The 15,262-nt window shown below is 40.3% G+C and overlaps 1 protein-coding gene across 6 annotated transcripts in view; it reads left to right on the forward strand.

Annotated features, from left to right (window-relative positions):
• LOC106084540 (uncharacterized) overlaps positions 1 to 15,262 on the forward strand; it is a 112,121-nt gene that overhangs the window by 51,036 nt on the left and 45,823 nt on the right. For 5 of the 6 annotated variants that reach the window (XM_013248287.2, XM_013248288.2, XM_013248290.2 and 2 more), the window contains exons 2-3: positions 2,843 to 3,368; positions 3,670 to 3,872. In XM_013248287.2, the coding sequence (XP_013103741.2) occupies positions 3,222 to 3,368; positions 3,670 to 3,872 (350 nt within the window). In that variant the 5' untranslated portion in view covers positions 2,843 to 3,221. Of the gene's footprint in view, positions 1 to 2,842; positions 3,369 to 3,669; positions 3,873 to 15,262 lie in introns of those variants that run through there. The other variant, XM_059366749.1, reaches the window with a different exon arrangement.

Below are 15,262 nucleotides of genomic sequence, written 5' to 3' on the forward strand. Positions count from 1 at the left end.
AATATATCATCACATTTGATGGAAGCCACCGTAGCGCAGCATGTCCGCCTATGACGCTGAACGCCTGGGTTCGAATCCTGGCGAGACCATCAGAAAAAAATTTCAGCGGTGGTTTTCCCTCCTAATGCCAGCAAACTTTGTGAGGTACTATGCCATGTAAAACTTCTCTCCAAAGAGGTGTCGCACTGCGGCACCCCGTTCGGAGTCGGCTATAAAAAGGAGGCCCCTTATCATGGAGCTTTAACTTGAATCGGACTGCACTAATTGATATGTGAGAAGTTTGCCCCTGTTCCGAAGTGAAATGTTCATGGGCAAAATTTGCATTTGAATCGTCACATCTTAAACCTCCTCCTTGATCCTGTTGACAAAGCTGGCGGTGTTGTTACCAATATTAAGTGTTATTAGGTCGTTAGTATTTTAGAACACTGCCAGGACTTGGTCCCGCTTATTAGTGTTGGTACTACCCCACGAAATGTGGTGAGAGTTTGCATCGCTCCCTATTAATACTTCATTTCTTGTCGGTCTTGCTCACCAACCGTTGCAGCTCCGACATAGGTGGCAGTGTCCGAGAGTCGAAAGGCAGATAAAGTAAAACCAGGTATGCTCTTGTAACTTGATATAGTGACAATGCAATACTTGATCTGCTTATCTCTGTACGATTCATATCAAATCCAAAGACTTACAATTGTGAAGGGCCTGGTATGTTAAGATTCTTATTTAACTTCTCAAATGCTCTGAGCCCAAAACGTACTGAGTGCACTCCAATCTCAAGTAGCAGTTTAACAAGAAACCTATCAATTAATGAAACCATTGACTTTCTCCTGATAGGCATTTGGAGTTACGAATGCCTAAGAAAATTACCTCAAGTTGCCCATGATTTGTGACGCACCCAAGAATTATGGCAAGTGATAATGTTTTATGTACATATGGCACTTAGCCGTAAATTTCATAAGCCCATCAATTAAAATGACAGTTGAAATTTTTTGATTTGCAATCAATTTTGTACAACAAATCTAAGGGGCTTGTTGTGATTTAAAGATAATATTGAAATAAAGTCATAAATTATATTTGGCTTTAAAATTTATTTATAATTTATTAAATATGAAAATAAAGAGTGACAGGTGTTCATATCATTAATTATGTATGTCATTAGAATATATATAGCCCCTATTTAAATCAAAACAAAAGCATTTCCAATAATTGGTTGTTAAGGTGGTTACCTTGTTTGCTCATGACTAATTTTCGATTAAAAATTTATTTAGAAATGAAGGAGAAAATGGACAGGAGGGTAGATATTAAGAAATTCTATTAAATGAAATTGTTGCGCTTTGTTTGTTAGTTTCTTTGACTGTTCCGTATAGACTCAAAAACGGCTAAACCGATTTTCATGAAATTTTCACAAATGGTAGAGTTTGAGCCCCGGTGAAAAAAAAGGTTACTGCATTTCTTTAAAATTCAAAAAGGAAATCCCCACCCGTCTTTCCTCTATACCCCAATTTTCAAAAACGCCAGATCTTGGAGATGCTTGCACCGATTTCAGAGAAATTTTGTATGCCACGTGAGTCTGACATCTGACTCACTTAAACGTTTTCGTCTATTATGATACCACAGGTACAGAAGAAGGAAGATACCTTTTAATTCCTACCGTTGAACTATCCAGATCGCTTTAAAAAGCCTAACAACTTGCGAATGTTCACATCCGCTAAATCAGCCAGGTTCTCAAAGAAATAAGAAACTAAAGTGGTACTCCTTTTGACTGGCAGTGCGGTACATACACGCAGAAGGTGTTCTATAGTCTCTCTCTCTCTCTCTTTGATGTCCTCACAAAGTCGTTACTGGCAACCTTCTGTCTGTCAGCATGTTTTCCAATTAGACGATCACAATAACTGTCATGACGAACACAATGACTGAGACGTCTGTTCTAGCCAGTGACAGCAAAGTGGTAGACCTCTTCAAGTCTAGATTAGGTCACATAGTCTAGAAATGCTCACAGCCCCATCTATTGTGATCATCAATCATTTGTGGTCCTTCGGGCCTAATCCTGAAAACTTAGCTTACATGTCGTTACTATGACGCTGAACGCCTGGGTTCGAATCCTGGCGAGACCATCAGAAAAAAATATTTTTCGATGGTTTTCCCCTCCTAATGCTGGCAACGTTTGTGAGGTACTATGCCATGTAAAACTCTCCAAAGAGGTGTCGCACTGCGGCACGCCGATCGGACTCGGCTATAAAAAGGAGGCCCCTTATCATTGAGCTTAAACTCGAATCGGACTGCACTCATTGATATGTGAGAAGTTTGCCCCTGTTCCGAAGTGGAATGTTCATGGACAAAATTTGCCAAAAATTTTCATTTTGCACAGCCCTCTCTTTGTAACCATCTACAATAGTTGCTCCCGATAAGACTTCTTGGGCTTCTAGAAGGCACAATTCTTATCTAATATGGTTGAAATTTTGCATGTCGCTTTCAACAACTGTTCCAAGTATGATCTACATCAGTATGTAACCTGATAAAGCTGCCATAGAAACCGATCTCCCAGTTTGACTTTTTGAGCCTCTGGAGGGCGCTATTATTACTCGATTTGCCTGAAATTTTGGAGGTGGTGTTTTTCTATGACTGGTGTTTTTCTATTTGAAAATTTCATTCAAAGAACTTGACAAATGCGATACATGGTGTAGGGTATATAAGATTCGACCCGACCGAACTTAGCACGCTTTTATTTGTTTATTTTTTTTTTTTTGAATCACTTCAATGCATAGGCGCTATTCTCATATTTATCCAAAAAAAAGTTTTTTTTATTAACATTTCTTTGCTTTTTTTCTCTTGTCTTTTATTGAAACAGTCGCAGAGGCCTTAAACATTGATACATTTTCCATGCACAACAGATCGTCTTAGGCACAAATCTACCAAAGATATACCAATGTAAGCAGCACCGAAGGACTAGCACCATTGACTCCAGCCATTTGGATAAAAAAAACAAAAAACTTACTCAGGTACTACTGGAATGTCGTATTAATGTATTACCAAGGTTCGTTGCACGGTAACGACATAGGCTTCGAGCTGAGAGATACTCAACACTCTGTCCGTGGTAAGGAACATATCAGAACTCGAATAGCTGCATTGCATCATGGCGAGGAGCGAAACGTAGTGAAAGAGGTTGGATGTACGCGACTGCTGTTGGACATTAAGTCAATGTATGTGCATTTTATGTTCAATCCACGATGAAACTAAGCGTGAGTGCGTATCGCGCACACGCATCGGCCCACAAGAAAATATTGTCCAGTGGCTATCACTCTCAACTAAATTACGGCAGTACGGGGGCGGCAGGTTCATCATCTACTGCCTCAGCCTCGACCGGTTTGTATGCGGTAGGTAGCAAAAGACCACCACTGAGTGGTGAGAAGTGCATAAAACCCAATATTTGGAACTCAGTGGACTCTTATGAAAAACACTCCAATATTGGGTCTTGGGCAGTTTTCTGCTACACACATACTATTACGCATTATTCTGTAAGTGTACAAGAACATAAGCCCATGGGCTTGAAAATAGTTTGTACGTACCCCATAATATGCCATAGTGTGTGAGTGCATTGGCCCATGGCTCTTCTCAAACTTTCATTTAAACCCAAACATTTTTATTTTATTTTTGTTTTTTTTGGTTTTTTCTTAGATTGAAACCAGCGAAAGTCGAATACCGTTTCCACCCACAATGAACAACTCAGCCGAACGCAACAACAGCGACTCGGATGTGATAAGCCCCACCGGGACCAGCAGTTCGGGCCATGATCAGATACGCCCCGATAAGAAAAGACGCTCGAAGCGTCACGATGATGACGTTGCCCACTCATCTGACAGCAAAAGTCCGAGTCAGAGGTAGGTTATTCCCTCTCAACCTCTGAATATGAGAAAATAAATTTTGCCATGTGTCTAATTACCACTTTTTTCAACTTAAAAAAAAAAAAAAATCATACATACTGTATGGGTGTTTCCATTGAAATGAAATACCTCTTTTTTCACATCCTCAAGGCGTTGATATCCCTAACCCTTCCGATGTGATTTGAATTTCTTAAACCTTTGTACATTAGGTTGTGTCTGTTTGACGCTGTCTTTTGCAACAAAATTTCTCTTCTAATTGTAATTGTCTGCCCATTATCATTGTCAAAAACATTGATTGTAGGTGTCAAACTTCATACATCATCAGGTTAGTTGGTAAAATAAATCGTGTAAAATTCGATTGGAAAAATGTTAAAAATAGAAAAAAAAATAATTGATTGATTGATTAAAGCTGAAGCTGAAATCGAAAAAACGGTTGTAGTTAGGAAGAGTGGATTTCCCCACCCATAATATAATAACCCCAAAGCTAGACACGTCAAAGGATCAAATCCCAACGAAGTGTTTGAAATTTTTTTTTTGCCCTAGAATAGACAATTATGTACCCTAACACGAAAGATTTTTTTTTATTTAAATAGGAAATTTCCTATGGAATCCTAGCTGTGTCGTGTCGATTGAGCTTAAGCCTTATTTCAACAACTTACAAACATTTTATATTAAAGTCGAAAAAGTGAATACCATTATGAGTACCATGTCATAGATAAAATTCAATTGTTGGTGAAAAAGGTTTAAGAGGTATCGACACTAGCCTTTCCTAAGCGACAATGTGTGGAACACAAGAATTAATTACCAAAAAAAAGTATTTTGTGAAAGAGGAGGTATAAATAGAAGAGACATGTATTGGCCATTTGAAGGTTTACGAGTTAAGTGAGGTAGCACTTTTCCTTGTTATGTTAACCTTCCTATGTTCCTTGTTAACCTTTCGTTTAAGATATATGGTGTATTAGACAATATAACTGCCAACAATATGGGATCCTTTAGATCTCTTTTTCAAGTAAAGGGAAAAAAACTCCATTAAAGTGGAAATGTAGCAGGTCACAATATTCTACAACAAGTAAAAAGGTGTTAAGCTAGGCCGGGACGAACTTTGGATACCCACCACCTTGGGTATATATATAAATCACCTTTCGTCATAATCCGGTGAAAAATGCATAATTTATGCCCCCATAATAGCTATATCGAAATATGGGCCGCTATATCGGCGAACGTGGGCATGTAGCCCACATTCGTCGCCCACACCATTAACTCGGACTTCGTAGCCCCGAAAGGCTTCGGGTTAACCAAATTTATTCTCACATAACAATGAGTGCAGTCCGATACGCTTAATGATAAGGGGCCCCCTTTTTATAAACGAGTCCGGACGGTGTGCCGCAGTGCGACACCTCTTTGGAGAGAAGTTTTTTACATGCCATACTACCTCACAAATGTTAGCAGTATAAGGAGGGGAAGACCATCGCTGAACATTTTTTTTCTGATGGTCCCGCCAGAATTCGAACCGAGGCGATCAGCGTCATAAGCGGACATGATAACCTCTGAGCCACTGTGGCCTCCAAGACTTCGGGTTAACCAAATTTATTGACGGCAGTCCTCTGGCCTTCACTGCAAATCGTATAGCCAAGTCCGAATGGCATGCCACAGTGTGACACCTCTTTGGGGAGAAGTTTTTTACCTCGCAAATGTTGGCAGCATTAGGTGGGGAAGGTTAAGTTAAAGTAGCAGCTTGCCATTAGACTCACTTGGACGTTTTCGTCCATTGTGATACCACAGGTACAGAAGAAGGAAGATGCCTTCTTGTTCCTATCCTACCATTTAGATGGCTTTAAAAAGCTTAACAATTTGCGAACGTTCACATCCACTAAATCAGACAGGTTCTCAAAGAAATGAGAACCTAAAGTGGAACTCCTTCTGACTGCCAGTGCGGGTCACACACACAGAGGGTGTTCTAGAGCATCTTCTTCTTCGATATCCTCACAGCTTCTGCAAAAGTCGTTGGTGGCAACCTTCAGTCTGTCCGCATGTTTTCCGATTAGACAATGACCAGCAATGGCGGACACAGTGACTGAGACATCTTTTCTAGCCAATGACAGAAAAGCAGTAAACTTCTTCAAGTCTAGATGAGGCCAAGTTTTGGAATGCTCACAGCCCCCTCTATGTGACCATCTGTCATTCGGTACCCTTCGGGCCTGATCCTGAAGACTTAACTTGCATGTCGCTGAAGGCATACCCAGTTTCCCAGCATTGTAAAGGGTGATTTTTTGAGGTTAGGATTTTCATGCATTAGTATTTGACAGATCACGTGGGATTTCAGACATGGTGTCAAAGAGAAAGATGCTCAGTATGCTTTGACATTTCATCATGAATAGACTTACTAACGAGCAACGCTTGCAAATCATTGAATTTTATTACCAAAATCAGTGTTCGGTTCGAAATGTGTTCATTCACCGTAACGTTGCGTCCAACAGCATCTTTGAAAAAATACGGTCCAATGATTCCACCAGCGTACAAACCACACCAAACAGTGCATTTTTCGAGATGCATGGGCAGTTCTTGAACGGCTTCTGGTTGCTCTTCACTCCAAATGCGGCAATTTTGCTTATTTACGTAGCCATTCAACCAGAAATGAGCCTCATCGCTGAACAAAATTTGTCAAAATTTGAACACATTTCGAACCGAACACTGATTTTGGTAATAAAATTCAATGATTTGCAAGCGTTGCTCGTTAGTAAGTCTATTCATGATGAAATGTCAAAGCATACTGAGCATCTTTCTCTTTGACACCATGTCTGAAATCCCACGTGATCTGTCAAATACTAATGCATGAAAATCCTAACCTCAAAAAAATCACCCTTTATAAGGTAGTTTCTAGTCTCGCAAGCTCGTCCGCTTTACAATGAACTGGGATATGTCTGTGGCCCGGCACCCAGAACAGGTGAATGCTGAACGGTTCAGCCATCTCGTTGAGATATCTGCGACAGTCCTGGTGGTTAAATCTACAGGGATTTAATGGCTGTCTGAGAAGATATTTATGCCAATTGTCGTTATGACATTATATCTGAGCCATTCCACCACTTCCTTAATTGCAAGGATCTCCGCCTGAAACAGACATCAGTGCTCAGGTAACCTTTTCGAAATGACATTTCTAGATCTTTAGAGTACACCCCAAAACCCACCTGGTCGTTTAGTTTGGAACCATTCGTATAGAAGTCTATGTAACTTCTGTTACCAGGCATATCGTAGTTCCAATCGGTTCTATCAGGAATATTGGTACAGTAATTGTTATAAAAAGCGGCTCAGGTAGCGTGTAATCCACACTGCCTGGAACATTGGATATTGTATTAAGGATAACACAGTGTCCGTAGCCGTCACATGACCAATGAGAAAGCTCCCTTAACCTCACGGCAGTGGTCGCTGCAATTTGTCCAACCACAATGTCCAGAGGTTCAAGATGTAGCATTAAATTCAGTGCATCAGATGTTTTCGTCCTCAGTGCAGCAGTGATGCACAAACAAGCCATTCTTTGGATCAGGATCAGTAGGCGGACTTTTAAACGCCGTCCACCAGACCACAACTCCATATGAAAATATGGTTATAACAAGAACAACAACAACCACATAGCATTATAGGTCTGACATCTGCAGGTGCAGTTGTATAGGGCAAGAGTTGACTTTCAGGCCCTTTCCAAAATGTTGTCCTTGTCCAGCAAAACACCCAGGTATTTTGCGCTTTCTGTAAATGGAACATTCTCTCCTCCCAAGGAGGCAGGTGGCACTGTAGGTAATTTGCATCTCTTGCTGAAAATAACTACTTCTATCTAGCACGAATATATCTCTAAGAGTGCATGGAAACTTTATTCTAACCGCACTTGCCACGTCATCAGCATACACATTTTTCTTCCAGAGACGATAATATAAAGTTAATGGCTATATTCCAAAGTAGAGAAGACAGTAAACCTCCCTGAGGGGTTCCTCTGCTGACCCATCTTTTTAGATCCACAGATCCCAAGCCTGCCGCAATGCATCTTTTAGTAAGCAAGTTATTAATAAACCTAGATGCCTAGGAGGCTGCACTCATTGATATGTGAGAAGATTGCACCTGTTCCTTAGTGGAATGTTCATAGCCAAAATTTGCATTTGAAGATGCCTAGAAACTCCAACTGCTTCATGATTGACGTCGGTTTTATATTATTGAAAGCACCATCCATGTCAAGAAATGCTAACATTGTATGTTCCTTGACAGCGAGAGAACACTCTATGTAGCCGACTAGGTCGTGAAGGGTTGTTTCAGTGGATTTGACCTTACTGTATGCATGCTGCTGCCGTGACAGGCGATCTCCAGGGATCTTTGCCCTAAAATATGTCTCTATCAACTTCTTAATATTCTTCAGCATAAAGAATGCCAGACTAATAGGATGTAATATTTCGCCTTCGTGTGGTAAGGTTTTTTTGCTTTCGAACGTGTCTTTCCATCCCACAGTTATATATGACATGTTTATACAAGCAGAGTCATCCGGTGACACATCATCGGTGCCTGGCGACTTAAAGGAATCGAACTTTTTATCACCCAAAGGATTTTCGGCTCAGACACAATTTTCCTAATAAGCTTTGACGAATGTATACCAGTGACAACGTCTTCTGCCACCACGTTGTCCGTTGAAGAATTTCCCGGAAAATGTGTATCAACGAGTAGTTCAAGTGTTTCCTCACTAGACAATGTCCATACATTGTCTGACTTCTGGATACACCCCACCGTAATAGGTCTCGAGGCCTCGAATGTCAGTTCTATCCCTTCCAGCATCCTGCGCATTCGCGCGATTGCGCTGCCGGTACACACTACTCTGTCTCCTCCGTCGTGCGCCGGATCGCTTTCTCGGTCTGCTTGTGACCCATCGCTCATTTCTGCCGTCATCCCGCTATCCTCATCTCTCGATTTAGCTGCGATGATTGTTTCGTTGACAATCTCACTGTCTGAATCGGAAACTCCACCTTTACTTAAAGGCTGGGGACGAACTGTGCATCCCTCTGGTTTATCCGTCGCCTTCGCTTAAAGCATTACTCTCGACTGCAGGTGCCAAGGCACCCACACATATAAGAGGGCAGGATAACATGCTACGGTTTGATGCCACCACCGCAGCTGTTGGGTCTTTGGGGTCCATTTTGAGCCTACTCCCGAAAGGCTTTGACATTTTATGTAATAGATACCTATTTCGAGATACAGATTTTTTTCTTCGAAGAGCGAAATGAAAACACGTCCGCTCCACTCAACGGTTACTTAACCAATCAAGGCAAATATTTACGAAAAATTTAAAAAGGAGGGGTATCGCCCTCTATCATATTAGCTTATCGTGGGAAGTAATCTTTCAAAAAGCCAATATATGAGTCTGTTAACCTCTTCTTTCATAAGCAGCTAAGTTTTACTTGGTATTTTTTGAAAAAAAAAAAAAATTGTTTATATATCACATTGTCATTAGGAAGCAACCCGCATCCGCTTATCTGCAGTCCAAAGGTGTTACTTGCAGATTTCACTTTAATTATAACAAGAACAATCATGTGTTTTTATTACCCTCCCCCTCCTTAGGTACATCTATACTACCCCTCATACTAGCCTTATGTACAAAAAACAAACCCGTAAATAATCACTCATACAACATTTAAATGTTTACCATTTCTTAAGATCTCCCTCCTCTTCGTCGACAACATTTTCTAAGAGCACAGGAGGAAATAAATTTCCTACCACATATCGCAAACGTATTAAGGACAGCAGTCTGACAACGCGCCACACAAATACCCTCAAGAATTATACGGAGAGAGATCGTCTGACACTGTCGGATCATTCAGCACTCGATTATACGAATCAACGTCATGTCACATTGCTGCTGAATAGTCCGTCTTCGGAAATCCTAAACAGTCTTGCCCATTCGGTAACCAGCAGTTCACTTAAGCACAGTCAGCCGGAGAACACAAGCGATATTCTCAGAAGGGACAGTAGTAGAGATGCAGCAGCAACGGCCAATGCAAATGGTACTAGTCCCAATCAAAAGTGGAAAAGTGTTCGAGCTGTTATGGCCTATTATTGTTCATTGAGACGCATTAAGAGGAACGGTCCATTTAAATTGACTTACAATTTCGTACACTTAACTTCCTATCCAAAAAAAAAAAAAAACTAAAAAACTAAATATTCGTATCTATTCAATCATTAATACTCGTATCTGTCTCAAATATCAGCTTAGTTCTCCAAATGATAACGAACTTTCCTATAAAACATTTATACATAGACCCATTAGCACACACACACACACACACACACACACACACACACACTTATACAGAACATTATAGTCCATATCTCGATTTTGAAGGACACTTGGCTTGAGTCAAAATCATTTGATTTTCGTTCAGGCATGTGGTCTCTCGAAATCCTGATCTTGCCTGTAATACACCTGCATTCAAGAACTTCTCTACCACTCCTCTACTTGTAGTACATATGAATATTTTCTCGTACATTATTTTTTTTTCCTATTTGATGTGATGAATGCCGTCCTACTAATAATTAAAAAAAAATAATTTTGTATGTATTCATTAATTCATGTTCGGATGCTCAATTTGATCGATCTTCCCCAGCCACAACACCATTGCCAGTTGTATTGAAGATAGTGATTCGTTGAATATGACCCTTCATAGGCATCAGAATCGAGAACAATCTCCGGTATCACTTTCGTCCTAGAAGCTCTTCAAATATTTCAAACCATTAAACACCTCATCCTCAGTAAGAAAAATCTATTGAAAATAATTCAACCTATCAACGTTAGAAGCTTTATTACGAAATTTGGAAGACAACCCAGTGTAGTTGCGAATATATCGCATATCTCGTAATCCTCAGATTCACCTCAAGCAAGCCTAATAAAACTAGGGAATAATTTTTTTTTTAATTTACCAACTTATTAAAGGTACTGGAATTACAGTATAGAAAAATCCTAATTATTGCAAGATAAACCGCATTGCATCTCATGCTCTCAATACAGGTTAGCTGACCCGAAGTGTTAACAATTTCAATATTGCAGATATTTTTATTGATTCAAATGAGAAAAATGTGTGGAAGTAATCTAAATTTCAGAAACCATTCATTTTTGTGCTATATGACCACTATATGCCTTGACTATTCTTCTGAGTCGGTCAAAAAACGAATAGGAACCTGCAGCACATATGTAATCTGGCGCATTCAGCGCATTCATACTGGGATATTTTTCTAGTTCTTACATTGTTCTCTAATAAGGCCCAAATAGAAAAAATCCATAGGATTGTCACGAAATGATGTGCGGCTACTGAAATGACCGAGAACACCATTTTGAATAGAATAAAGATATTTGTTCCAGTTAAGACTCTAAGTTAGGATAGGTTGGGTTTAAGTGTTGGTGTGCCGTCAGACTCACTTCCGTCCATTGTCATGCCACAGGAACAGAAGAAGGAAGATGCCTTCTAGTTTCTATTGTTGAACAATCCAGATCTCTTTTAAAACCCAACAACTTGCGAATGTTCACATCCGCTAAATCAGAGAGGTTCTCAAAGAAATGAGAACCTAAAGTGAAACTCCTTCTGACTGCCAGTGCGGGTCACACACACAGAAGGTGTTCTATTTTGGGTTGCCCAAAAAGTAATTTCGGATTTTTTAAAAGAAAATAAATGCATTTTTAATAAAACTTAGAATAAACTTTAATCAAATATACTTTTTTTACACTTTTTTTCTAAAGCAAGCTAAAAGTAACAATTGATAACTGACAGAAGAAAGAATGCAATTACAGAGTCACAAGCTGTGAAAAAATTTGTCAACATCGACTATATGAAAAATCCGCAATTACTTTTTGGGCAACCCAATATAATCTCTTCTCCTTCGATGTCCTCACAGCTTCTGCAAAAGTCGTTACTGGCAACCTTCAGTCATGACAGTGGGCTGTCAGGATCATCTATCATGCGTTGTCCTTCGGGCCTGGTCCTGAAAACTTAGCTTATATATCGCTAGAGGCATGCCCACACATTCCAGTTTCCCTGGAATGTGTAGGGTATTTTCTAGTCTCGCAAGCTCGTCCGCTTTACTATTCCCTGGGATATCATTGTGGCCTGACAACCATTTTGTCTAACCACAATGTCCAGAGGGATTAGATGTAGCATTAATTTCAGTTCATCAGATGGTGTCGTCCTCGTTGCGGCTGTGAGGCAAAAAAGAGCTATCCTTTGGAACGGGTTGAGAGGGCTTTTGAAGCGCCGTCCACCAGACCACAACAGCATACAGCATTATAGGTCTGACAACTGCAGTATATACACAGACCACAATGTGCTGTCTAAACAACCAACTTTAGCCAATGGCTCTCTTGTGGTTGTATAGGGCAAGAGTTTCCCTTCTCGCCCTTTTCAAAATGTTGGATTTGAAATTCAATTTCCTGTCCAGCAAAACACCCAGGTCTAATGCGCATTCTGCAAATGGAACATTTTCTCCTCCCAAGGAGACAAGTGCCACATTAGGTAACATGTATCTCCTGCTGAAAAGACGCATAATTAAATTCAGTGCATCATGTGGTGTCGTCCTCAGTGCGGCTTTGATATACAAACAAGACGTCCTTTAAATCCGGTTTCTTTTGAACAGTAGATGGACTTTTGAAGCGGCGTCCACCATACCACAACACCATATAGCATTATAGGTCTGACAACTGCAGTATATACACAGAGCACAATGTGCTGTCTAAACATCCAACTTTTGCCATTGGCTCTCTTGCGGGTGTATAGGCCCAAATGTTGGATTTGAAATTCAATTTCCTGTCCAGCAAAACACCCAGGTCTAATGCGCATTCTGCAAATGGAACATTCTCTCCTCCCAAGGAGACAAGTGCCACTTTAGGTAACATGTATCTCCTGCTGAAAAGACGCAAAATTAAATTCAGTGCATCACATCGTGTCGTCCGCAGTGCGGCTGTGATGCACAAACAAGACATCCTTGGGATCCGGTTGACTATTGAACAGTAGATGAACTTTTGAAGCGCCGTCCACCATACCACAACACCATATAGGTCTGACAACTGCAGTATATATACAGAGTACAATGTGCTGTCTATACATCCAATTTTAGCCAATGGCTCTCTTGCGGGTGTATAGGGCAAGAGTTGCCTTTCTTGCCCTTTCCAAAATATTGATTTTGAAATTAAATTTCCTGTCCAGCAAAACACCCAGGTCTAATGCGCATTCTGCAAGTGGAACATTCTCTCCTCCCAAGGAGACAAGTGCCACTTTAGGTAACTTGTATCTCCTGCTGAAAAAAAGCAGAAATAAATTCATTGCATCACATGGTGTCGTCCTCAGTGGATCCGGTTGACTATTGAACAGTAGATGAACTTTTGAAGTGCCGTCCACCATACCAAAACACCATATAGCATTATAGGTCTGACAACTGCAGTGTATACACAGAGCACAATGTGCTGTCTAAACATCCAACTTTTGCCATTGGCTCTCTTGCAGGTGTATAGGGCAAGAGTTGCCCTTCTCGCCCTTTCCAAAATGTTGGATTTGAAAATCAATTTCCTGTCCAGCAAAACACCCAGGTATTTTGCGCATTCTGCAAATGGAACATTCTCTCCTCCCAAGGAGACGGGTGCCACTATAGATAACTTGTATCTCCTGCTGAAAAGAACTAATTCTGTCTTTCACGGGTTTACTTCTAGACCACTTTCGGAAGCCCATCGGTGTCGCACGTAGAACTTCCTGAAGTATATCTCTAAGAGTGCTGGGAACTATCCCCTAACCGCAATTGCCACGTCAAGCTCTTAAAGAGCGTGTTGGTTTGGCGGGTAAGACTTATCATTTGACTGACCCGGTTGAAAAGGCTAACCAATTGGCTGATATATTTCATGGAGATAATTTCGACACTAGCTTTTGCTCGTGCAACCATGCTTACCGTGTTGGTAGGTTGTGAACGTTCAGCCGATTTTGGGATCTTTAGATGAAGCGAACAACCCTGCGAAATTCTCACTCTCAAAGATTATGGAGAGCCTGGTTAATCCACATCTGGGAGGTATTTAAAGTCTAATGAGCTTTATGGTATTTATGGCTTCATGGCATTTATGGCAGAAATCTGGAGCACCAGTTTGGTGAGAGTTAGGTCGGGATCTGCCCTTTCCCCTTCTCTATTTCTTATTTTCACCAATGATCTGTTGAGTCAGACATCGAATCCAAACTACTCATTTGCGGATGACAGTAATCTGTGTCACTCATACTCATTCGACCATATGCGGAGTCTTCGAGAAATTTGCCTGGATTTGCTGGCCATTTCTGTGTGGGATCGAATGATAGAGTAGATTTTAAAGCACGGTAGACTCAAACGATTCACTGATCCATTAGCATCATCTCTATCTATCGAAGGTATAAATATCGAGCAATCAGAAGCTTTTGATGTTTTGATCATGTACGTTGGGCTAAATACGTATTCGAAGTGTTGAAAGAAGCATTTAAGTGTGAAGGGTTCATTACCGGTTGAAGATCTTCTTTACTTCTTTTGATCATCTTAATATCTACACCAAAAATTTAAAATTTGCCATTGAATATTCCACTAAGGAACAGGAGCAAACTTCTCACACATCAATGAGTGCTGTCCGATTTAAATTTTAGCTCAATGATAAGGGACCTCCATTTTATAGCTATTTATACCTATCACTATAACATCCAAAGATTTTAGACAAATGTCACCAGACACTTTCCATTCCATTCGCCAACGCAATGCACCGCATTCATACAGACATCCTTTGCGGGTTGTTTGAAAAAAAAGGAAGGGAGAACGGTTATTGGTGGTCACAGCTGTACACTTCTGGCGGCTGTTCATAGACTCAAATTCTCTTACTTGCGCTCGGTAAGAAAGTGCCCAATTGGGAAATTTTCTCTTCAGAAATCAGGATGTTCGAAAATTTACCACGATTTCATTTTTCGTTGCATCCTTTCACAGTTAATTATCAGATCTTTAGCCTTTTGAATGCAATGCACTCGCCGAACCATTTGAGGTATAGTTGCAGTTTTTGTTGCACCACCATCATGGCCTTTGACAACTCTTCAACTATCATTATAATGATTTATGTATGGTGCGTAACACAAACATTTTGTTCACTTTGAGGTGGCATTTGACAACTCTTCAACTATCATTATAATGATTTATATATGGTGCGTAACACAAACATTTTGTTCACTTTGAGGTGTTTGAGTTCGGCAGCAAAAGCTGGTTGTGATTTTCATGCCAATGCATTTAGATGATTCTTTGAAATAATAATGCGAATATGGGAAACATTGACGAGAAACTCATTTTCATCCATTTTGAAGAAATTAAAAACAAAAATCGTATAGGAT

The sequence above is a fragment of the Stomoxys calcitrans genome, chromosome 4, assembly GCF_963082655.1.
Source record: "Stomoxys calcitrans chromosome 4, idStoCalc2.1, whole genome shotgun sequence".
Taxonomy (NCBI): domain Eukaryota; kingdom Metazoa; phylum Arthropoda; class Insecta; order Diptera; family Muscidae; genus Stomoxys; species Stomoxys calcitrans.